The sequence below is a fragment of the Lolium rigidum genome, chromosome 1 (assembly GCF_022539505.1).
Source record: "Lolium rigidum isolate FL_2022 chromosome 1, APGP_CSIRO_Lrig_0.1, whole genome shotgun sequence".
Lineage (NCBI taxonomy): Eukaryota > Viridiplantae > Streptophyta > Magnoliopsida > Poales > Poaceae > Lolium > Lolium rigidum.
The window spans coordinates 67,817,070-67,837,652 of NC_061508.1; the positions used below are offsets into that span (position 1 = coordinate 67,817,070).

The window sequence follows — 20,583 nt, forward strand, 5'->3', positions numbered from 1 at the left end:
ATTATATGCAACCCATGAAGAACAAGAAGGAAGGCTAGGCCGAAAAGAAGCCTATATCGGGTGAACCGACATATGCATTGTAACCGACTTAGACATTGTAATCGATCCGGAGGTGGACTCTGAGACCTAGCACACTATATAAAGGACTAGGAAGAGCTACCGAGGGCATAGACTAGGAAGAACCTCTGTAACCCTAGTTTTGCAATACATACTCGATAACTTTTACAATCTATACTTTTCATCGGCTACGATAGTTTGGCTGATAGGTCGACGAAATCACCATCGCTCTCCTTCCTGCAAACCCAAGTCCATCAATATGGGCATTGCCGAGGGTAAAACCTCGTCATTGGTGCCGTCCGTGGAGACCTGAACTCAAGACCTAGAATTCGGCAGTTAAGGCTTCATCCAACTCAACTACCATAATGTTACTTTCAAGCTTAGAACTTTATTAAATCAAAAATAACTAATATGGAAAGGAGAGACCACTAATTAGGGTATCGTTCAACCCCAAAACAAGCCCCCACAAACGCGGGCTTCACTTGGTTGTTTTCTTCGGCAGGGTCCATTGTCGGAGATGTCGTCGGTCCCATCTTTCTTTGGAAGAAGGACAATTATTGGAGTGGAGATTGGAGAACCCATGAATCATATTGTTTAGACATATTGGAGACGAAAAACGAAACACCAAGCATATTTCCCATATAGATGCAACTGGGCTAACACAAGGGTAACCTCTACCTCTTTAATTTCAAAAAATGAACTGGAGTAACTTTTCTCATAACATCATTATTTTGTAACAAGTTAGATTAATTTTTTATCAAATAGAGTAGAGGGTACCCTGATATTGATCCACTTGCATCTCTAATTTCTAACATGTACAAATTACAGATGTTTCTAAGGCGCATACACATTTGAAATCGAACTTTGACCAAAAGAATTAAGCTACAGTATATTGATTATATAGTACATAATTAGTACCGCTGGATTCATGTTAAATTAAACTTTCTAATGATGCGAAATTTAGACCAATAATCTTGATATATTTAGACTAATTCTTGGTCCAACATAAAACCTAAAATACAAATGCCTTCTTCATTGGAATGGAGTGAGTATATTATTCAAGACATACAAGCTAATGTAGCTTTTTTGCATGAAAAAAAAAAACAATGGGAGCTTTGCATGTTATACAAAAAAGGGAAGCTTTTGATTCTGGCTTCAAGGCTTACATAGGGGCGGCAAGGGAGCTAGGCAATGGAGCCTGGAGGCTCGATATATCGGGCTACGGTATTGGCGTCGTGGGTCAGGTCTCCAAGCTTCCGAATCAAAGAATACTAGGAAACTACAAAGGCTCAAGCTGTGATGTTCGTCTGGCACTGACCCGCGAGCGCACGGCATCTACCCGCGCGAGCATATATACCCCACGAATGCATCTACCACCCATAAGCTAGCCGTCGATCGCAATTCGCAACTGCATTCATTTTCCTCTCTTCTGCAACTCTTCCCCTCTCCATCGATCGCCGGAATCACGCATGGCCTCCAAATCGCCGGACACAGCAGGTAACTACCTTCACTTACATCTGCCACTGAGATGCAAGAGTTGCATCCGGCCGGCGTCCGCAGTTGATGGCTCTGTTTTACGCTCTGTTCGGCGGCAAGCCTCTGGTGCTGGCGCTCACCGCGGTGCTCCTGCGTGTTCTGCGCTCAGGGGGCAAGCTGAAAGAGGAGGCGTCCATGGCGGACGTGTACAAGACCGAGTTGACGCCGCTGCAGCAGCACGCCGCCTTCTTCGACCGGAACAAGGACGGCATCATCTACCCCTCGGAGACCTACGAGGGTGAGTCAGTCACCCGCGCCATGCCGATTAATTTGCCAACAGTTGCCTAGCTCTCTGCGCTTCTCGCGCGCCAAAACGTTTGCCTGATGGTGGAGCTGTTTCTTGGCAGGGTTACGCGCGATCGGGTGCGGAGTCGCGGTGTCTGCCCTCGGCGCCGTCTTCATCAACAGCTTCGTCGGGCCCAAGACCGTCCCGGTATGCACGCACGCACAACCAACCTTACTTTCGCTCCCTCATCTCTGTGTGTGGATGATGGAGAGATACGTTTGAACTTTGTACTACTGTAGCTTGTAGTGTGATCCATCAAATTAGAGAGTCCCTTCTGTTTGAATCATTCAAAACTTCACAAATTAGAAGAGTGTGAGGCATATTTTTTGTCGGCCAGTTTATGTTTTACCACAAATAATGACTTCCAGTGACTCGAAATGAGGTTTTGATTGTTAACTCAGGTGTTAAGAGGTGATGACCGACCTGAGTTTTCCATTATTAACTCTTGTTTTATCGATGCAGGATAATGTGCAGGCTCCAGCCTTCAAGTTCCCCATCTATATAAAGAATATCCAGAAGGGCAAGCATGGGAGTGATACAGATGCTTACGATACCCATGGAAGGTATAGATACTACTGAACTTCCCCACCTATGTTCCCAAAACCTCTCTAACTTGGAATACCAAAATATAAAAAAGTCTTGAGATTGGGAAATTGAAAATATCATAGTCGAGGTTGTTATAAATTCAATTCCTTAGTTCTATAAATATTTACCAATTTATTCAAATCATAATAGCTGTCCAAATACAAGTCTCAAAAACTATGTCTAGGCCTAATGTAACATGGTTTTCAAGAAAATATAGTAGTTTATTTATTAGAAAAGACATATTATATGCATTAAAAAGTCATCCAATTACTTAGTAAGTAATGAGAGAGAGATAGAGAGATAGATATTAATTGTAGCTCCCATGGAGCTTTTTTTCCTAAAAAAAATACATTCAGATATTTAAAAACTCGTATAAAGCTAGTGTTCTCCACATTTACACGTATATGCTTTCTACATAATTATATATTTCAATGGCATATATTTTAATTTGGGGTCTATACAACATCGACAAATATGAGGGTTTATAATAGTTCTAGTACTAAGTTGTAATTTCGTACGTTCGAAAATATATTCTCATTTTTTCCTTATAGAAGAAAGTAGAAATTATTTATTATTGATATTAAAATGTATACTTAGGGCAAATCTATGAGTCCATAGAGTATTTGTTTTCAAATATTTTAAAACTGCAAAATATCTAACTCAAAAAATTCTAGACTCCATGGATCCTAGGATCAAAAAGTCCGCAACAAGAGAGAGATATAGATAGAGATAGAGAGAGGGAGATAATGAGGGAGAGGTCGGAGGTGACACAGAGGGAGAGGGAGAGCGGAAGGAAGAGAGCAAGAGAGAGGTGGAGATAGAGAGCGAGGGAGGGAGAGGTAAAGAAATAGAGCGAGAGAGGGGAAGAGACAGAGAGTGAGTGAGAGAGATAGAGATGTGGAGGGAGGGAGATATGTATGTATATATAGAGAGATAGGGGGAGGGGGAATACATGGATGCCAGTCACAACTCATGAAATCCTAAAAGGAACCAGCACAATGCTTTCACATTTATGGCATGGATTGCAAGGCTATTAAACATCTGGTACTTTTGTGTTAGCTCGGTGATGTAATAGTAATGCACACTCAATAACACACTACTTCCATATGCGAAACGGATGAGATTAATGTATAATTCTATGTGGTGGTGTCACTATAAAATGTTCCAATTATGCTTGTGAAATTCCTAAAATTGTTGAATCACACTTTGCAATGGTAAGTTATTCGAGAAGGAACAAAATGATAGAACACTAAACAGTTGAATTTCTTACCTATGGTCCTAGGGTCTGTAACATGGATCCATAAATTCTAACTCTAATGTCTGTTAAAATTGCAGGTTTGTTCCTGAGAAGTTTGAGGAGATATTCAAGAAGCATGCCCACACTAGGCCCGATGCCCTAACAAGCAAAGAGCTGGATGAGTTGCTTCAATCAAACAGGGAGCCCAAAGATTTAAAAGGACGGTAAGATTTACTCTATCTGGACAAGAATAATGTAAATACAAGAATTTCTCGTATGATCTCAATTTTCGGCCAAAAAAACATGGCAGGGTGGGTGCCTTCGGAGAATGGAAACTTATCTACTCACTCTGCAAAGACAAGGAGGGATATCTTCACAAGGAGACTGTCAGGGCAATCTATGATGGCAGCGTGTTTGTGAAGTTGGAGCAAGAGAGAATTGAAGCTAAGGAATTAGTGAAGAAGAAATAATTAAAGCTCCAATGGTACCTAGTATTTGTAAATTATGGTGTGGTTCTGGTTGAGTTTGTTATCCTGAACTCGTGTTTTATAGTGATTTCACATGTTTTTATTTTCCATGATTTGTGAAATAAAATTGGGAGTTTGATTCTAAAGATAATCATTTTAATTTTGTGAAGTTCTTAATTCACCTGTCCATTTAAGTGGCTTATTAGCTAGCAAATAGATGCTCCATTATTATGTTTTGCGTTTATTTTCTCATCAACATATATATTTTAATCTTGATAAAAAATAATCCAATCGTTGCAAAAGTTATTTAGGTAGATGAACAAAATTATATAGAGTGCCATTTTACTTGGTACGAGTGAGTACTAATCTTTCGCTGAGATAATAGCTTATCTTTCCAACAACTTAAACTATGTAATCTCTTCTTAACATGTTACTTCCTTCGATCGCTCGAGGCGCTCCCTCCCGAAAGTCTCTGGCGGCGCCCTCCACACCCGAAAACCTAGGCGGTGCTTCCATCCCCCGCCCCCTGGCCGCCCTGCTACATCCCCGGTGGCGATAGTGGCCCCCTCCGCGTCGAAGACGGCGGCATGGATGACGATGTGCTACTGTTGGTTTTCCTCATGAGTTGGGGGAATGCCGGCGGAAGCGTAGGGAAGCGCGGCTATTCGGGCCGGGGCCCAAGGCTCTCCGGCGGGGCAACAGTGAGGAGGTGGCGGTGCGCCCTCAGTACGTCTTTGGCGAGCATGGCAGCGAGCTAGGTCATCGGGCTAAGATCTGGGTTGCGAGGCCGATCTGGCCAGATGGGTCCAACCACGGCCGGGGCGGAGGGATCTGGTGGTTCCTCGGATCGCCGGTACCTACAGCCTTGTGCTTGGACTGCCTCCTTCCTCTCATGTCACTCTGGCATGGAGGTGACTGGCGGCGTGGGAGTCTGCTAGTCTCGTGAATAATGGCGGCGGTCCTAGGATTCCTTCTATCGTCAAGATGATGATCTGTCGGTGCTTGTCCCCATCGATCTGGCGGAAGTGGTGTGTTCCGGAAGGCTCCGCCGGCGCTCCACGAGGCGTTTTATGCCTGGAATTTGCCAGATCGGGTGGAATTCGGTCGTGCACATCCGTGTTTTACTCTGACCGTTTGGTTTCGGAGGGGGCGTTTTGAAGCTTTGTTGGCTGCTAATATCATGGAGCATGTTTCGTTCTGTGATGCTTGCGAAGAATAACATGGAAGCCGAGATCTGAGGTCTAGCAATGGTGGCTCTAGTCTTGATGGCAGGAGGAATTTTCTTGGTGATTTGTGGCTTAGAGCAGCGTATGCGAGTGTATGAAAAAACCCATAAGATCTAAATCCTACATACTTCTTATACGAATCATATGAATCAAAGAAACCCTAAGGATTTGAGGTTAGAGGATGCATCCCTTGAGAGTGGAGGGATGGATGAGAAATCAATGGAACAATTGGAGGCAACAACACTCTAACCCGGAACGGGTAGGGGAGCACATATCAACATCCACTACGTTCATAAAAGAATTGTATGTCAGTTTCTGATCTTGTTTTGGTTCTTCTATTTTTTGGCAAAAGGGCTTAAACCCTGCTATATATAAATCTTCCGGAGCTTTGCAATATAATGATTCTTAATGAGGAACCTAAAAAATCAAGGAACATTGTTCCGGTCGGGCTCCTTGGATCCTTGGCGTCCAGAGGAGCCCGACTTTGAATTAACAAAGCCATCAACCGGCCAGGGATTACACAAGGCCACCCACCCACAACACAATACCACACACCACACACCACAACGGCCGAACGATACAAGGGAGCACCCCGAACAGCTTACAACTCAACACTACACGCAAGCACCGAAGGAACTTGCAAGGTGAAGACTACCACGCTCCGGCACCAAGACATCAAGAACGGAAGGCACGACGAGGCACTGCCATAAAGCAGGATGGAGATTGTGGTCGAGGAAGACACCACTGGTCCGCAAGCACCGGCCACCCTCCTGTTCTCACGCCGAAGAGGGTCCCTACCCTCTCGCCTAGGCTCGAAGGCGTCGAACCATCGGACATGAGATCAGCTCACCCGAGAGCTGGAGAGGAGTTGGACTCGAGCCCCGGGACCGCCCCAAACCACGACCACCGAAGGAAGGGAGCACACCACATCCGCCAAACCATTGCCGACCTTGGAGAACCTGAGAGAGGCAGGAAAGCCACCGGAAGCAGCTGCACATGTCAAAGCTCCCGCCTTCAACTCTTCTCACCGAGCACCACACTCCCCAGGCGACGCCTCCAACAAGGACACGGCGTGCAGCACGTCGACGTCGCCCAATCCGCGGGATTTTGGGCTTTCGCCCGGGAGGTAGGTCGGGGTGTAAACAGGGGACCTCAGCCACGCCTCCAAGGAGGAAGAACGGCGCCCAAAGGCGTCGCCGCCGCTGGGCCGAGCCAACCGACCTAGGGTTTCCCCTGGTCCCAAGCAAACCACCAACACCCACCATGTTCGAGGACAGGGAGCAACCGCTGCCCTCAATCAAACCGGTGGAGGAGAGAGATCCGGACGGGGAGACAGAGACACGCACCAGATCTGACGAGGAGGAGGACCTCCAAGCCGCAGCCGCCGCCCGCCGCGGTCGTACCTCCCAAGAGGACGAGGCCGACGGCCAGAGCCACCCGCGACGCCGCCTGCCGCGAGCACGTCGTCGCCACGCCAGATGGGCCGCCGCCCGGATCCATGGCCCCGCCCAAAGCCGCGACGGGCAGCACCCTAGCCGCCGGCCACCAACGTCCAGCACTGGCGAGGCCGAGCCGAAGAGGAGGACGTGGGGAGGAGGGCTGCCGAGCAGCCAGCGGCGGAGGCCATGCCCCCCCTCACACGGCAGCCAGCCTCCGTGCCACCGCGCCAGGGGAGCCCGCGCACAGATCCCCGCCGCCCCCTTCACCGGCTCTGCGGGGCTTCGCCGGCAGCAGCCTCAGGGGACGGCGAGGGGAGGAAGGGGAGGTGGGGAAGAGGCGGCGGCGGGGGTTAGGGTTCGCCCCCCCGGTCGCCCAGAGGAGACGACGCGAGGGGGTCACGGGGGGTTTCTTGGTTCCTCCATCACAAAACTCAACTCACAAGCTAGGCAGAAAAAGTAAGACACGCGCACACCATCGACTCAGCCGTGAAAGAAGATGGACGGATGTATGTGTAATCTTTTTTTCTGCTTTATAATGACGTACTGTACGAACAAAAGAGCAATCGCCGCCTTCACAGGCAACGTCAGTCATCCACCACAGGATGGTCGCGCATGGGCAGCAAGTGGCAGCCTAAACCCTAAACCTCTAAATAGAGGTATCCGCCGCACCGCTCACCCTCGCCGGGCAGCGCACGTAGCTTGCCAACGTCCGACCATGTGTGGATATATATATCCCAATTCCTTCCGCGACATAGCAAAGCAACCTGATCGATCATTCCCAAGTCCCCTGTAAGGTAACGTCGGCGAGCCAAGCCCTGATCCTTCTCCTCGACATCTTCGAATCTCTCTGTCCGCTGCCACCTTTCCCCTCTCCCCCGGTCGAAATCCATGGCCGCAGACTCTGCAGGTGAGTTCCATCCCACCATGGCTCTGTTTCACGCTACCTACTGCCCTCACCACGGTGCTCCTCTTTGTGCCGCGCGCGCGCGTTCAGCGCTGGCGGACGTGTACAACCACGAGCTGACGCCGCTGCAGAAGCACATCGCCTTCTTCGACAGGGACAAGGACGGCGTCATCTACCCCTCCGAGACCTACCAAGGTGACTCGCTTGCTCTCATCTCCATCTATCTTTCACGGCGGGTGGGTCTTTTTCTTGGATGCGCGCGCGCGTGAGATACAGAGATCGGGACCGGAGTTGTGGTCCTGAATCCGAATGATGGAGTTTGCTTGCAGGGTTCCGCGCGATCGGCTGCGGGGTGGGGCTCTCCGCCTTCAGCGCCGTCTTCATCCACGGCTTGCTCGGACCCCGGACTGTACCGGTATGTTTTTCTTCTTCTCACGCTTGTATTAAAAAAATTGAGCAACTAGCTATAACTAAAATATGTATATCTTCATATCTAGAGAAAATCAAGCAACTTTATTTGGGATGAAGGGAGTATTATTTGTAGGCATGGAATGCATGATACTCCCTCCGATGTTTTTTTTAGCATAGGGTGTATATTTGGTGCGTTTATTAAGGAGACATTAAGATCTAAAGGTCCCACTTTACCCCTCATAATTTCTCCCCCACTGCTCCGAAGTCCCAAACCCATCCCCATCCACGCCTGCCGCCTCGCCTCCATGGTGGCCAAAGCGTGAGGGAGGCTGTAGCTCCCTCGGCGGCGGCCGAAGCGCTCTAGGGGGAGAGTAGTGGCGGTCAAAAAATTGAGCCACGGGCGGATGTGTGGTGGGTTGGTGGCATCGATGTGGATCTGTTGTTCGAAACGAAAGAGAAGGTAGAAAGGGCTAGTTTTAGAAGATAGCAACGAAACACCACCTTGCATCTTCTTCTTTGGTGAAAAACATGAATAATTTATATGCCTTACGCAAGGAAAATGAGGGAGTGCTACCTTCGTTAGAAATTGAATGCTAATTCGCTAAGACTAAGAAAGTTCATAGCTTACCTCATTAATTACTGCATGCACCAATAGTTTTAAATGCTTGAAAGAAGAGGAAGAAAAAGGAGAACATTCAATATGCCTTATAATGTCTAACAATTTTAGAAAGCTCGTAAGCCTTATAATCCATAACGGATGGAGTACTACCTATAATACCTTGTGATGAGACCTAAGAACTATCACACCCGACGACTGGCCGACCGAACCTTCCCCCTCGTCGCTCATGTGGGCAACGGGAGGGAACCCTAGCCGCCACCTGCCCAGCCCCCCTCCTCTGCTCTTCCCTCCCCTCGCCTCCGCCGGAGGGCATCCCAGGGCAAAGCCCGGGCACTGGCGGCGGCGGGGACCCCTCTCCCCCTCGCGCGGAGGACTTGGCGCGGGCCGACGGGGCCGGTGAGGGCGACGCGCTTGACGAGGGGCGCGGCGGCGCGACTGCCTCGGCAGCGGCGTGGCGGCTTCGTGGCGTGGTGGCGTCCCCGTGCTGGAGGCGGTGGCTGCTCTTGGGCGGCCACCAAGTTCGGTGGCAGGCGGCCGGCCAAGCTGTTTCCTCGGGTGGCCAGCGACAGGGACGTCGCTGGGGATGGCAGCGACCACTACTAGGAAAAGCCTTATAGCAGCACACCTTACCGCCGGCGAGTATGGATAGAAGATGCCGGCGGTAATGCCTTACAGGGGTGCCTAACTCTACCGCCGGCGAGTTTGAATGGATGTCGCCGGGGGTGCGTGGGTTACCGCCGGCGAGTAGGGTGCGTAGGTGCCGGCGATATGATGGGCTGCGGGGTCCCCGTTCGGCCTGGACTTACCGCCGGCGGTTTGGGCCCAAAGCGCCGGGGGTAGAAGGCTCTACCGCCGGCGAACCCAAATAGGCGATGCCGGGGGTAATGAGTCGCAGGGTGGGCCACCCAGCGGCCACCCATCTTGCCCTTACCGCCGGCGGTTTAGCTCCAAAAGCGCCGGGGGTAATGCTCGCTACCGCCGGCAACTTCGTTCGTAGGCGTCGGCGGTAACTCCGGGCCATGCCTTAAGACGACCAGCCACCTACCACCACCCTCACACACTCATATGTGATGGCAAATCAACCCAAGCACTTGTTAGCTCATTCCCCCACCCATTTTAGCTATTTCAACCAATAAAATATGATGTATTTGAGCAAATCATGCACTACCTAGCCCCTCTAGCATGATTTGCATAATCTAGATCTAGATCTATCTCCTCCCACCACTTTTTCCACTAGATCTAGCTAGATCTCTCCATTTCTTAGATCTCTAGATCTCTCAAGCATTAAAGTCGACGTGTGGCGTCTCTCCGGTGCTTTTGGACGTCGCGTCAACTAATAGGTACATAACTAAATGAGTGGAATGTTCATGTGTTGGCGAAAATTCGCGGTTATATCACTAGTACTAGTGGTGGCAAAAGGTGGTCCATATATGTAAATGCTTTGTTTTGCATTTGTTTACGCATGCAGGAACATTGAGTTGCCAATGTTTTGCCGGAATGTTGATTAACTTCCGTTCCGGCGAATTTTGGAACTCCAGCATGACAATATTTAGCAAAGGTCATGCCGATTTTTTCCGTGAAAACCGAGACGGCGGTGTAATCAATTATCTTGTCTTGTAGGCGGCGATGGTCATCGCGATGAGGGAAAGCGCCGTGGATAGATACGTGGAACGCGCGACGGCCGACATGTATCGAAAAAGCGAAAGGATATAATGTGTCCTTCTCGAAGATGCAAGCTAGGATCGTTGTTTGACCCCTTCTCGGGCATAGTGAATCAACACCTGCTCGGTATAGTTTCATGGAGGGGCATACTCAGTGGATGAGTGATGATGGAGATGATGATATCGATGGTGATGGAGATGATGATGGTGGAGATGATGATAACGAAGGTGATGGAGAGGATGCCCCACACGACAATGGAGACGAGGTTGAAGAGGATGGCGAAATGTATCTTGTATCCCTGGCGTTTTGCAATCGCCAGCACTACGGCCTGTTTCCCCTGGCGAAACGGTAAGACGCCGGCGGTAAGACTAACCCCGGCGAATTGACAACACTTACCCCGGCGAATTGGTGGAACGCCAGCGGTAACGGCACTTACCCCCGGCGAGTTGGGAGGCGCCGGCGATAGCCCATTACCACCGGCGAGGTTATCGCCGGCGAACCCGAAGGCGCCGGCGGTAGGCCAATTCTGTGTGCCGGCGGTAACCTTTTTCCTAGTAGTGGACGGCGCCGGGATGACGGCGACGGCGCTGGCCGCAGGTGGTATTGGGCGGCCGGAGTTGGCGCCATGGCAGCGCGGGCTTGCTGGCTCGGATCTGGGCCCTTCGGGCCCAATCTAGGTTTGATGGGCCTTGGCCGTTTTGCCCTCCTGCGCCTGGGTGTGTCCAGGCACCTCCTTCTTGTCCGCCCTCCTCGGCTCCGAGCGCATGGTGGTGCTGCTCTGGCCGGGTTGAGCGGAACCCTACGCCATCTTGGCGTCCGTGCGGCGCTGTCGACAAGGTGGACGGTGCTGGGTGGCCGGTGATGCTCTCTGAGGTGGATGTGTGCAGACCCGCAGCTACCCACCCCATGGTGGCACCTGCGCCGCTTGCGGCTCGGTGGTGCCCCTCTTAGGCGGCATGTCCCTTTGTGGGAATGGCGGCCCCCGACCCGGCGCGCTGGACGTGCTGCTAGCGGGTTGCGCTGCCAAGGCTAGCGCTTTGAGAGAAAAGGGTTAGCGCAGGAGGTCTTGGCGAAGAATGGGCAGTGCCTGCAGTGGTGAGGTACCATGCTCTGGGCGAAAGCCCTGCCTTTCGGGGCCGGTGATGGCGACGCCTTCGGGCGCCGTTTCCTCTGTGGCGTCATCGAGGAGTTTCAGCACCTCCCTTGCCTAGGGTCTCATGTTCCGGGTGAAAACCTCAGATTTGGCTAGCCAAATCGGACGATTACGGCGTCTTTGACGTCGTACCCTCCTTGGAGGCGTCGTCTTGGGAACTTGAGTTCGGGCCGTACTTCTTCCTCGAGGATCTCAGTGCTGACCACATGGGAGGTGTCTTGCGATGCAGGTAACGCGCCGGCCTCTCGAGTGGTATCGCGGTGGCTTGCGCGACGAGGATCTTCCTCGAACAGCGCGAGCATGCCTCTGGATGAGTAGTGGTGGGCTGGCCTCTGTGTTTGTTGGCGGGCTGCTGAAGACTGCACGCTTGCACGTCTGTCGAGGTGTCCGAGAGCTAGCCGTTGCGCCAACGGCGTTCCTTGGATTTGGGTCGAGGCCGGAGCAGCAATGCTCCCAGCTGAGCCGTGGTGGGCTCGTGGGATTCAGGTGGTACGCGTCTTGGCTGCGGTTGGCAGGCTCTTGGTAATTTCGACGATGCACAAGCACTGCGACTTTCATCAGCAAGGGTTCTGTCTTGCGGAGGAGCTCACTCTGCAGCGTCTTGGAGGAGCACTCGACGGATTTCGACCTTTTTGTCGTAGTCTAGTTTTGAGTGTTGGGTGTGTACTGTGGGTGTTCGGCCTTTTCTTAGGCTTGTAATGTAAACTCCTTTTCTATCAATGAATCGAAACGCAAAGCTTTTTGCGTTTTCGCGAAAAAATAATAGCTCGTGATGGGTATGTTGTCATACGGATTATAAAGTCATAACCACCTCATCAATTGCTACAAGCACGAATAATTTAACATGGATGAGAGAAGAGAGAAACATATATTAAAAGAGTAGAATAAATAAGATAGATCTTACAGTTCTTGACATTTCAAAACGCTCTATCTCCAACCAATGGAGTAGTCTGTAATAGTCACTAGTCCGTTCATTGGCTAGAAAGCCTAGATAAGAATCGTTCAGATTAGCAATTTCATCTAGTGCAAGTACTAATATTGAGATCTCACTACAAGAAATATGCTCACCTATGACCCTCCATTTTCAGTCACTGAATCATCACAGTTGTCCATTTATGATGATCCTATGAAAAAATAGGATCGTCAAAAGCTAGCAATCACTAATGAACTATAATGACGATTTTGATAAAATCATCATAGTCGTCTATGGCGATATTGCATCGCCATAACCATTATGAAGATCCAATATCGTTGTTCCCAGTTTGGTCTGGTCAGCTCATATCCTACATGGTCAATTCAACATGGCAAAATTGTGACAAAACAAGATCATCATAGAGCAAAATCAGCCCGGACCACTATGGTCCTATAGAAGGTCCGAGCTCAACAATTCTGGCCTTTCTTTGCTCAATCCTAGCCTTTTTACATTGCTTTTGGTTTTGGGCCTTGGCCTTGTAAGGTCCATTTCTTTAATGGGCTTTTGCCTTTCTATAGTACTTTTCTTTTTATAAATTTGGCTATTTAATTCTTTTTTATTTCAATTTGTATTCTATTCTAGTCCAACGATTTCCTAACCAATGCATTTCAAAGAAGTTACAACAATGTTTCAATATTTCATATGATACACAACAAGAGAAGTCTTAACTCCATTACACTATAATCTCATCCACAATGTTAAAAGTAAGACTTTACACCAAATGACAACCAGGTTATCACATGTACATCTAATATCAAGTCTTCAGCTATATAATGGCATTAAATAAGTAGACATGCCCAACAAGCAACAATCCATCCATCCACCCATGCCAATCCGTCGTTCACCCTAGGCTAAGAATATTCTTCTGCAAATTCAAACAATACAATGTTAAATAAACAGAAATAAATTTGCTGCATATGAACAACTACATCGAACATAGTGGAAAAAATGTGAAACTCATCATTAATTTAGGAAGACAATACAAATTGTAAAATAAACGTCTACCCTTAAACTTTAAGGCAGTCAACTAGGAATGGTACAGGATTCATTACTAAACTCCTGTGGCTAATAAAATAGCAGGCAACAATCAATATATATTTATATCGCGGTGCAGCCATGACAATATAATAAATGCAATGCTAATTATATATAGAAGACCATTGAATAAAACCTATTTCACATCTACTGTAAGAATCATGTCACGCACCCACGGTCACAACACGAAGGGCATTTCTTAGAGCACCATGGAGAAAGTTGCAAACCCAAACTATATCTATAATATGTAAGGGCAAAGAGATTGTAGATTCGAAAGTTTGTACCAGTGATTCTCCAGGTCGCACTCAAGGGTCAACAAGCTTCATGCAGCCTCGATCCAGCAACGCTGCTCCCTTGGTCCAGCTCCATGCTCTGCACAATGCCCCCCTCTTTGCTTTTTTCGCGAAAACGCAGAAGCCTTGTGTTTCAATGCATTGATAGAAAAAGAGGTTATATGTACAAGTCCTCGAGAGGACTAACACCCCGTCATACAACTCGACCCAAGAAAAAGAAAGCTAATCTAGGGGAGTAGTTGACGAACAGAGAAGTCACCGAAGGTTGCACATTGTTGAAGACCGCAGCGTTCTGGTGTTTCCATATCCACCATGCAGTAAGCATGATTATCGACGAAATGCCCTTGCGCAGCTGGCGTGGGGCGGTCCGCACCACCAGCGACCACCATTCCGCGAAGTCACACCCGTGGGAGGTCTCGAGGTGGATCGTATCCACGAGAGGACCTCAAACCGTCCTGGAGAAAGAGCACCCAGTGAGTAAGTGCGTCATGGTCTCCTCAGACTGATCGCAAAGCGGACACCTAGGCGCGTGCGGTAGGCCTCAACGTGTCAGCCTCTCACCCGTCCAACACCTATCAAGGTGTGCCAGCCAGATAAAGAACTTCACCCTCGGCGGCGTCCAAGACTTCCAATTCAGTCTCCAAGATCCTGAGATGATAGCCCCCGGAAGAGGGTGTCACAACATGATCGAGCCGTGTATTGGGCATCCGTTGTCCAGCGCCAAATCAGCTTGTCCTGGTCCATTGACAGCGGTGTGTCTCTGAGCCTGCCCCACAACTGCACGTACTGCCAAAGTGCAAGGCGCTCGGCGCGCCGACTATGTGGATCCAAGCGCGTCCAACCAGAGCTTCCCGTACCGTACGCGCCTTTCTGCGGCGTTTAGGTACCAACGCGTACACCTCAGGCGCCATCTCCTTGATGGACATGCCATCCAGCCACCTATCTTCCCAGAAGAGGGCAGACTCCATCACCGACCACCATCGAAGTGGAGGCCGCAAAGACATCCTGTTCCACCTTAGAAAATTGCAAATCGAGCCCGCGCCAAGGTCGCATGGGATCAGTATGCATTCTCCAAATCCAGCGCACCTTCTGGCTGATTGCAGTGCGCGCAAGGTCGGGGATCCCCAGGCCCCCAAGCCGCAGCGGCCGGCACACCCTGAACCAGTTGACATGGCAGTGTCCCCCGTTGGCATCTGCCCCCCTCCTTGCCCCCCTCCTTGCTCAGAAGCCAATTTCTCTGCACATAGCATTTTTGCGTCAACACATCAACATTCGAAAGAATTTGTAACGAGCAGAGCACAAGAGTAGAGTAAGAGCATCTCCACTCGTCTCCCCACAGAGCCCCCCACGGTCACTTTTTTTCATCCGGACGGCGAAAAACGGCCCAGTCAGGCCCCCGGTTCCTCGTTTTGGTCCGGATTTGAGCCTATTTCCGTCCGGACTCCCCATGCCATCCTCGGTTTCCCGGGGGTCTCCCGGGGACTCCGGATGAAGCTAAACCAACCGTCCACGCCCACGTGTCTCCTCTTTCGTCCGGATTCCCCGAGCCATCCTCTTTTTCCCCGAAAAACGCCGCTTGGGGAGCACACGACTGGGAAACTACTCCTCCCCACGCCAAATCTTCCTCCAATCCGGACGAAAACTTCGCCGGATTTGGGCGTGGGGAGCGCCAACGAGTGGGGATGCTCTAACTTACAGTCCAGGAGACAACCTTCTGGGTCTGGTCGATACATTAAGCGACCATCTAAAAAGAGAGAAAATAATGAAGTGATTTTGCACTAAGAGTATCTCTAGTCGCGTCCCCCAAAACGTCCCCCAAACCGCGCCGGATTGAGTGTTTGGGGGACGTGTTTCGTTCGTGCCGCGTTTGGGGGACGTCGCTCCCCAGCCGCGTTCCCCAAACACCGCCCCCAAACATTAAAAAACTCTTTTTTATTTTTTGCATTTTTATTTCAATAAAGAGAAGTAATATTCCAAAAACTAATACATAATTGGGAACGTGGTTTACACGAAGACACAATTTGGAACATGGTTTTCCACAAACTAATACATAGTTTGAACCATGGTGGACACAAATATAACATTTTGCAAAAAAACTAAACCTAACTAGGCCGTGCATCGAAGGTTTCCTGTGTTCGCTGCTAAGAAAGAACACTCGAGGGCACACCCAGTCACCCAAACTGGAAAATCCAGCGGGAGATGGTGCCCTTGTTGGTTCTACCGATGACGAACATCCAGAAACCTCCGTGCACGTATTCGCTGCGAAGAAACAACACTCTTAATCAGTCGTCCTCATCGTCGGTGATGTCGCCGTGGTAGTCCCGGCGGCAGCGCTTGTCGTCGAAGACCTTGACGCTCATGTCCCTGTCGCCGAAGTATGAGAACAAGAGGTTGAAGCCGACTTCGAGGCTGTGGTGGCGGGCGGACTTCTCCCAGCCGATGTGGAGGTACATCTTGCCGCGCGCGTCGTAGATCACGTCGATGATCCACCGGTAGTAGCCGCACGAAGCCTCCCGCAGATGCATCATGCCCAGGCGGTCGTCGCCGGCGACGTACTCGGCGAAGGAGTCCGGCAGCCTCTGGATGCCGCGTGGGTCGCCCTTGAGGACGAGGACGAACTCGAACAGCACGCTCGGCTCCATGTCCATCTCCGACGATGAAGACGGCGGCGTGGCAGGCGACGGCGAGCGTGCAGCTCTGCCGCAGCCACGACCACGATCGCGAGCTCGGCCTCCGCCTCTCCCAGCCATGGCGTCGACTCTTGTTGAGATGGTGGCGGCTAGGGTTGGGCAGAGAGGTGCTAGGGTTTGTGTGTGAGAGGGACGGTGAGAGGCGGCCCTTTTTATAGGCCAGAGGGAGGCGGGAGAGCGGTGGCGCTCATTAACGCCGGCACGCAGAGCTAGGCGTGACGAGACGCGTCACTGCGCCTCTGCGGGAACTGCACCGTCGCTGCGCGCCAATAACTTCCATCGCGAGGTGGCGATGGTTAGGTTAAAATTTATTGTGCCGCTGATGCGTTGGTCCCGCGTCGCTTTTCGTTGTGTCCGGCGTCCCCGGTGCGTCCCCTGTGGGGCGGGGACGGGCTCGGGGCGCTGGACACCGTATCGGGCCGCGTCGGACAAAAAACGGGTTTGGGGGACGCGGCTGGAACGGTTTTTTTGTCCGGCGCGCCGCAAATAGCTTTAGGGGACGCGATTGGAGATGCTCTAACATGTTATCCTAAGATCAAAATGGCAACTGTTCCGTCCAACCTTTCCTATTTGTTTGCACGTGGTAGACGTTGGTTATAAAAAGAACCACATATGGATCTAATGCATATCCAACGAAATTACTTGCATAAAAGATGTTAATTTGGCATTGTTAAAGATATAATCAGTTCTAGTATTTCATATGTTCAAAGTAAAGCATATACACTAGCTCAGGTTTACACTTTATCTTATTTTTCCAACCCCCACAAGCTAATTTCCAAACAAATTTATGATATTACTACTGCAAACAACGAGCCGACAGAAATTCCCCTTCAAACTACACCAGTGCTACTACGTCGTGTGGTCGTCACTTCATGTGGGTCACTGTTGGCATGGTATGGCACCTTTTTAAATAGAAGGCCCTCCGGCCCAGCTTTATATATAAAGCCACACACCAATAAGGTTCGATACAACTCCACACCCACACACTCCATCGAATGTTCGAATACAAGTTCATACACTCACATAGCTCCCAGCAACTCCTGACATGATACATCACAAACACCCCCGGCCCCTCGAAGTAGACAAAGCATCATCGTGTGTGATCCAGGAAGAGGTGTTGTCTTCATGTCGACTCAGATCGCGTCCGAGCGTAGAGCCTCCTGACGTCGCCCACCGCCAAGTCCAGCAAGTCCCTGTCCCTCTGTCTGACCAGAACCCTCCAGCACTGCATATGTAAAGACATTTGGTAGAAGATATCAGCCGGATTGCCGATCAACTTTCCCTCTATCGCTAGCTTATTCCGAATGTTCCAAAGTGTCCAGCACTGCGCCGCAAATGTGAACCAAGCTAGCCTACGGAGGGAGTTATTTAAGCCCTGAGCGAGTGCAATGAAGTCCCCTGTCCCTGCAGGTTCCAGTCACACGAAAGGAGCTCCCTCACCCCAGCCCACATCAGTCTTGCTGTTGGGCAGGTGAAGAAGATATGATTGCAGTCCTCCCACGCACTGCAGAGCGCGCACATCCCATTAGAAGGACCATGCCGCTTGAGCATCTGCTCTCCCGAGGGCAGCTGTCCACGAATCAGTTGCCAGAGAAAAACCTTTATTTTCAAGATCAAATAAATTACTACCAACGATCAGGTACCCATTCGCCCCTTCTACAACGAGACAAACGAACTTTTATGGAAAACAATTGTGTTTGCGTTTTCTAAGCTGGCAAAGGTAAAGTACTAGTACATGTAAGCACAGGGTGCGTTTCCTTTACAGCAGAACTTCGAAATTGCAACATGAAATGGGTATGGTTACCGGTAAAAGGACAAGTACTTTTTATTAATATGGAGCATACCCCCGGTCTCTACATCAAAATAACGCATACAGTTATTATTTATTGCATAGTTTTATCATTCGACGTTTACCAATCACGGATCACTCAAGGTAAAGGAGAAGTACTGATAGAATCGTTATCTGATGTTAACCCTATCGAGTTACTGCTGCAGGAGAACATGAAGGCTCCAGCTTTCAAGTTCCCCATCTACGTAAAGTGCATCCACAAGGGCAAGCATGGGAGCGATTCCGGCGTGTACGATGCTCAAGGAAGGTACTAACTACTCCGCATTATATATCTCATATTACCATGTGACCAATTGCACTAGGACAGATCATGCCAGTATGCCATCATGCAAGAATGAGCCTTGTGTTTTGGTATTTGCTTCCGACTCTGCTTTACCGAAGGGATCTTAGCTATAAAAAAAAACATGTCAGCCAATTAACTAAAGAATGTAATGAGATGGACAGAGAGATGTGAATTGGAGTACTTTCTAAAGGAAACAAAAAGAATAATACCATCTTTTCTATTACCAAATCAATCTTGATATGAAACAGAGGACCAGAGGTTAAGGGAAGCAGCTGGAACAGGCATCTTATGTTTGTTCTTTTCCCTTTCACCTAAACTCCAAAGAAAGATACGCCACAGTACGGCACACTCAACAGTTAACTACTTAGCAATGTGAGATGCATGAGATTAAACAATACAATTCTAAAACATAGGCTTGCTTACGTAGAGGTGCAAAGATAATGCAACAAGGTAGCATGGCTCCATACTTGCTCACCTTATAGTTTGTCCGACCTACAGGTTCGTTCCTGAAAAGTTTGATGAGATATTCAAGAAGCATGCCCACACCAGGCCTGATGCCCTAACAGGCAAAGAGCTGAATGAAATGCTTCAAGAAAACAGGGAGCCTAATGACATAAGAGGACGGTGTGTTTTGACTCATCTGGTGTATGGAAATGTAAGTAGTGCCCTTTTTAGCTTATATAATACCATTTCCTCTGGAACCAATGTTGTAGGGTGGGTGGCTACACGGAGTGGAAACTTCTCTACTCGCTGTGCAAAGACAAGGATGGGTTTCTTCACAAGGAGACCGTTAGGGCAGTCTATGACGGCAGCCTGTTTGAGAAGATGGAGCGGGAGAGGAAGGAAGTTCGGGAATCTGCAAAGAACAAATAATGATAACTCCTCTGATATACCTTCTGAACAATGTGCACCAGGTTCTCTCGTCAATAAATATCTCGCCATCGGTTCCTTTTTATGTGTCGAAACGGTTTTAAGTTGGTTTTTTAGTATAATAAAGTTGTAATATTCAGGTATGAATAATTTTCTGAAAAAAACTATGAGTGCAGAGGGTTGTTCCTCCTATGTTTGTTTCACTTATGCAATAAATTTGTTAATCATGTTTGCAATGCTATTGATTCCAATATTTGGCGATCACAACTTTGTTATATTAACTTTTGTTGCATGACGCGGTTACCCAATATGAATTTAGTTCCGAAAATTACAAACATTGAGAACTCCAAGTGTCAAGTGTGAGCAAGCACTATTCACTAGTACAAAACCCACTAATAGAGCCGGTTTTCATACATAGGCCACAACCGGTTTACCCATCCGGCTCCGGCCCATGGTCTCTAATAAGGGTAAAATTAGATCTGGTTTGAAAAATGGATCTAGAACCCTAGGACCTTAGATGGCCAAAAATAAAACCGTCTCTAGTAGCTTGTCTACTACTTGACGGCTTTTATTATCGTCCACCTCAAGCACGTAATATGGCTATGGGAGACGTTAGTTGTTATTAGCCGGCTAAATTTGTATGACTCCTAAGACGCCTTTTATTAATAACGATCCATAAACTTGGTAGGGTCCGAGTTCTTTCTTGGGCCGACATTGTTGCACACAAACCGTAATATTCGGAAGATCCAGAAAAGTTCAAAACTTCGGCTATATACAGTGTTTAGCAATAATTGCAGCTGGAAATATTATTTAAGCAGTATAAGATAATAAGAGGTGCAGAGATATATGCCGTAAGTCACAAATTGCGGTATAACATATAGATCCGAACTTGCTAGAATTAACATGTATATCTAATGTTTTGGTACGACATACAGTTCCAAACTACAACCGACACTTCCTAACATGCATGACAGGTCACATATAACTAATTTGCAGCATTGTCGATCA

The 20,583-nt window shown here is 48.9% G+C and overlaps 2 protein-coding genes across 2 annotated transcripts; both read left to right on the forward strand.

The window, feature by feature from the left end:
* The first annotated feature begins 1,457 nt into the window (after nucleotides 1-1,457).
* LOC124675066 (probable peroxygenase 5) lies at nucleotides 1,458-4,291 on the forward strand. Its single transcript, XM_047211130.1, has 6 exons — nucleotides 1,458-1,554; nucleotides 1,703-1,831; nucleotides 1,941-2,026; nucleotides 2,342-2,442; nucleotides 3,800-3,925; nucleotides 4,012-4,291. Exons 1-6 carry the CDS (start codon nucleotides 1,527-1,529, stop codon nucleotides 4,169-4,171), a joined length of 630 nt encoding a protein of 209 aa, XP_047067086.1. The 5' UTR covers nucleotides 1,458-1,526; the 3' UTR covers nucleotides 4,172-4,291.
* A 3,466-nt stretch (nucleotides 4,292-7,757) lies between these two features.
* Nucleotides 7,758-19,578, forward strand: LOC124646625 (probable peroxygenase 5). Its single transcript, XM_047186722.1, has 5 exons — nucleotides 7,758-7,932; nucleotides 8,067-8,152; nucleotides 18,569-18,669; nucleotides 19,204-19,329; nucleotides 19,419-19,578. The coding sequence occupies exons 1-5, from the start codon at nucleotides 7,758-7,760 to the stop codon at nucleotides 19,576-19,578; spliced, it is 648 nt and encodes a 215-aa protein (XP_047042678.1).
* The last annotated feature ends 1,005 nt before the right edge of the window (nucleotides 19,579-20,583 follow it).

Coding starts and splice junctions, on each gene's coding strand:
- LOC124675066 (XM_047211130.1), top strand. CDS start 1,527: ATGGCCTCCAAATCGCCGGACACAGCAG. Junction 2,027..2,341: donor TCGGGCCCAAGACCGTCCCG/GTATGCACGCAC, acceptor TTATCGATGCAG/GATAATGTGCAGGCTCCAGC. Junction 3,926..4,011: donor CCCAAAGATTTAAAAGGACG/GTAAGATTTACT, acceptor AAAACATGGCAG/GGTGGGTGCCTTCGGAGAAT.
- LOC124646625 (XM_047186722.1), top strand. CDS start 7,758: ATGGCTCTGTTTCACGCTACCTACTGCCCTCACCACGGTGCTCCTCTT. Junction 8,153..18,568: donor TCGGACCCCGGACTGTACCG/GTATGTTTTTCT, acceptor TTACTGCTGCAG/GAGAACATGAAGGCTCCAGC. Junction 19,330..19,418: donor CCTAATGACATAAGAGGACG/GTGTGTTTTGAC, acceptor CCAATGTTGTAG/GGTGGGTGGCTACACGGAGT.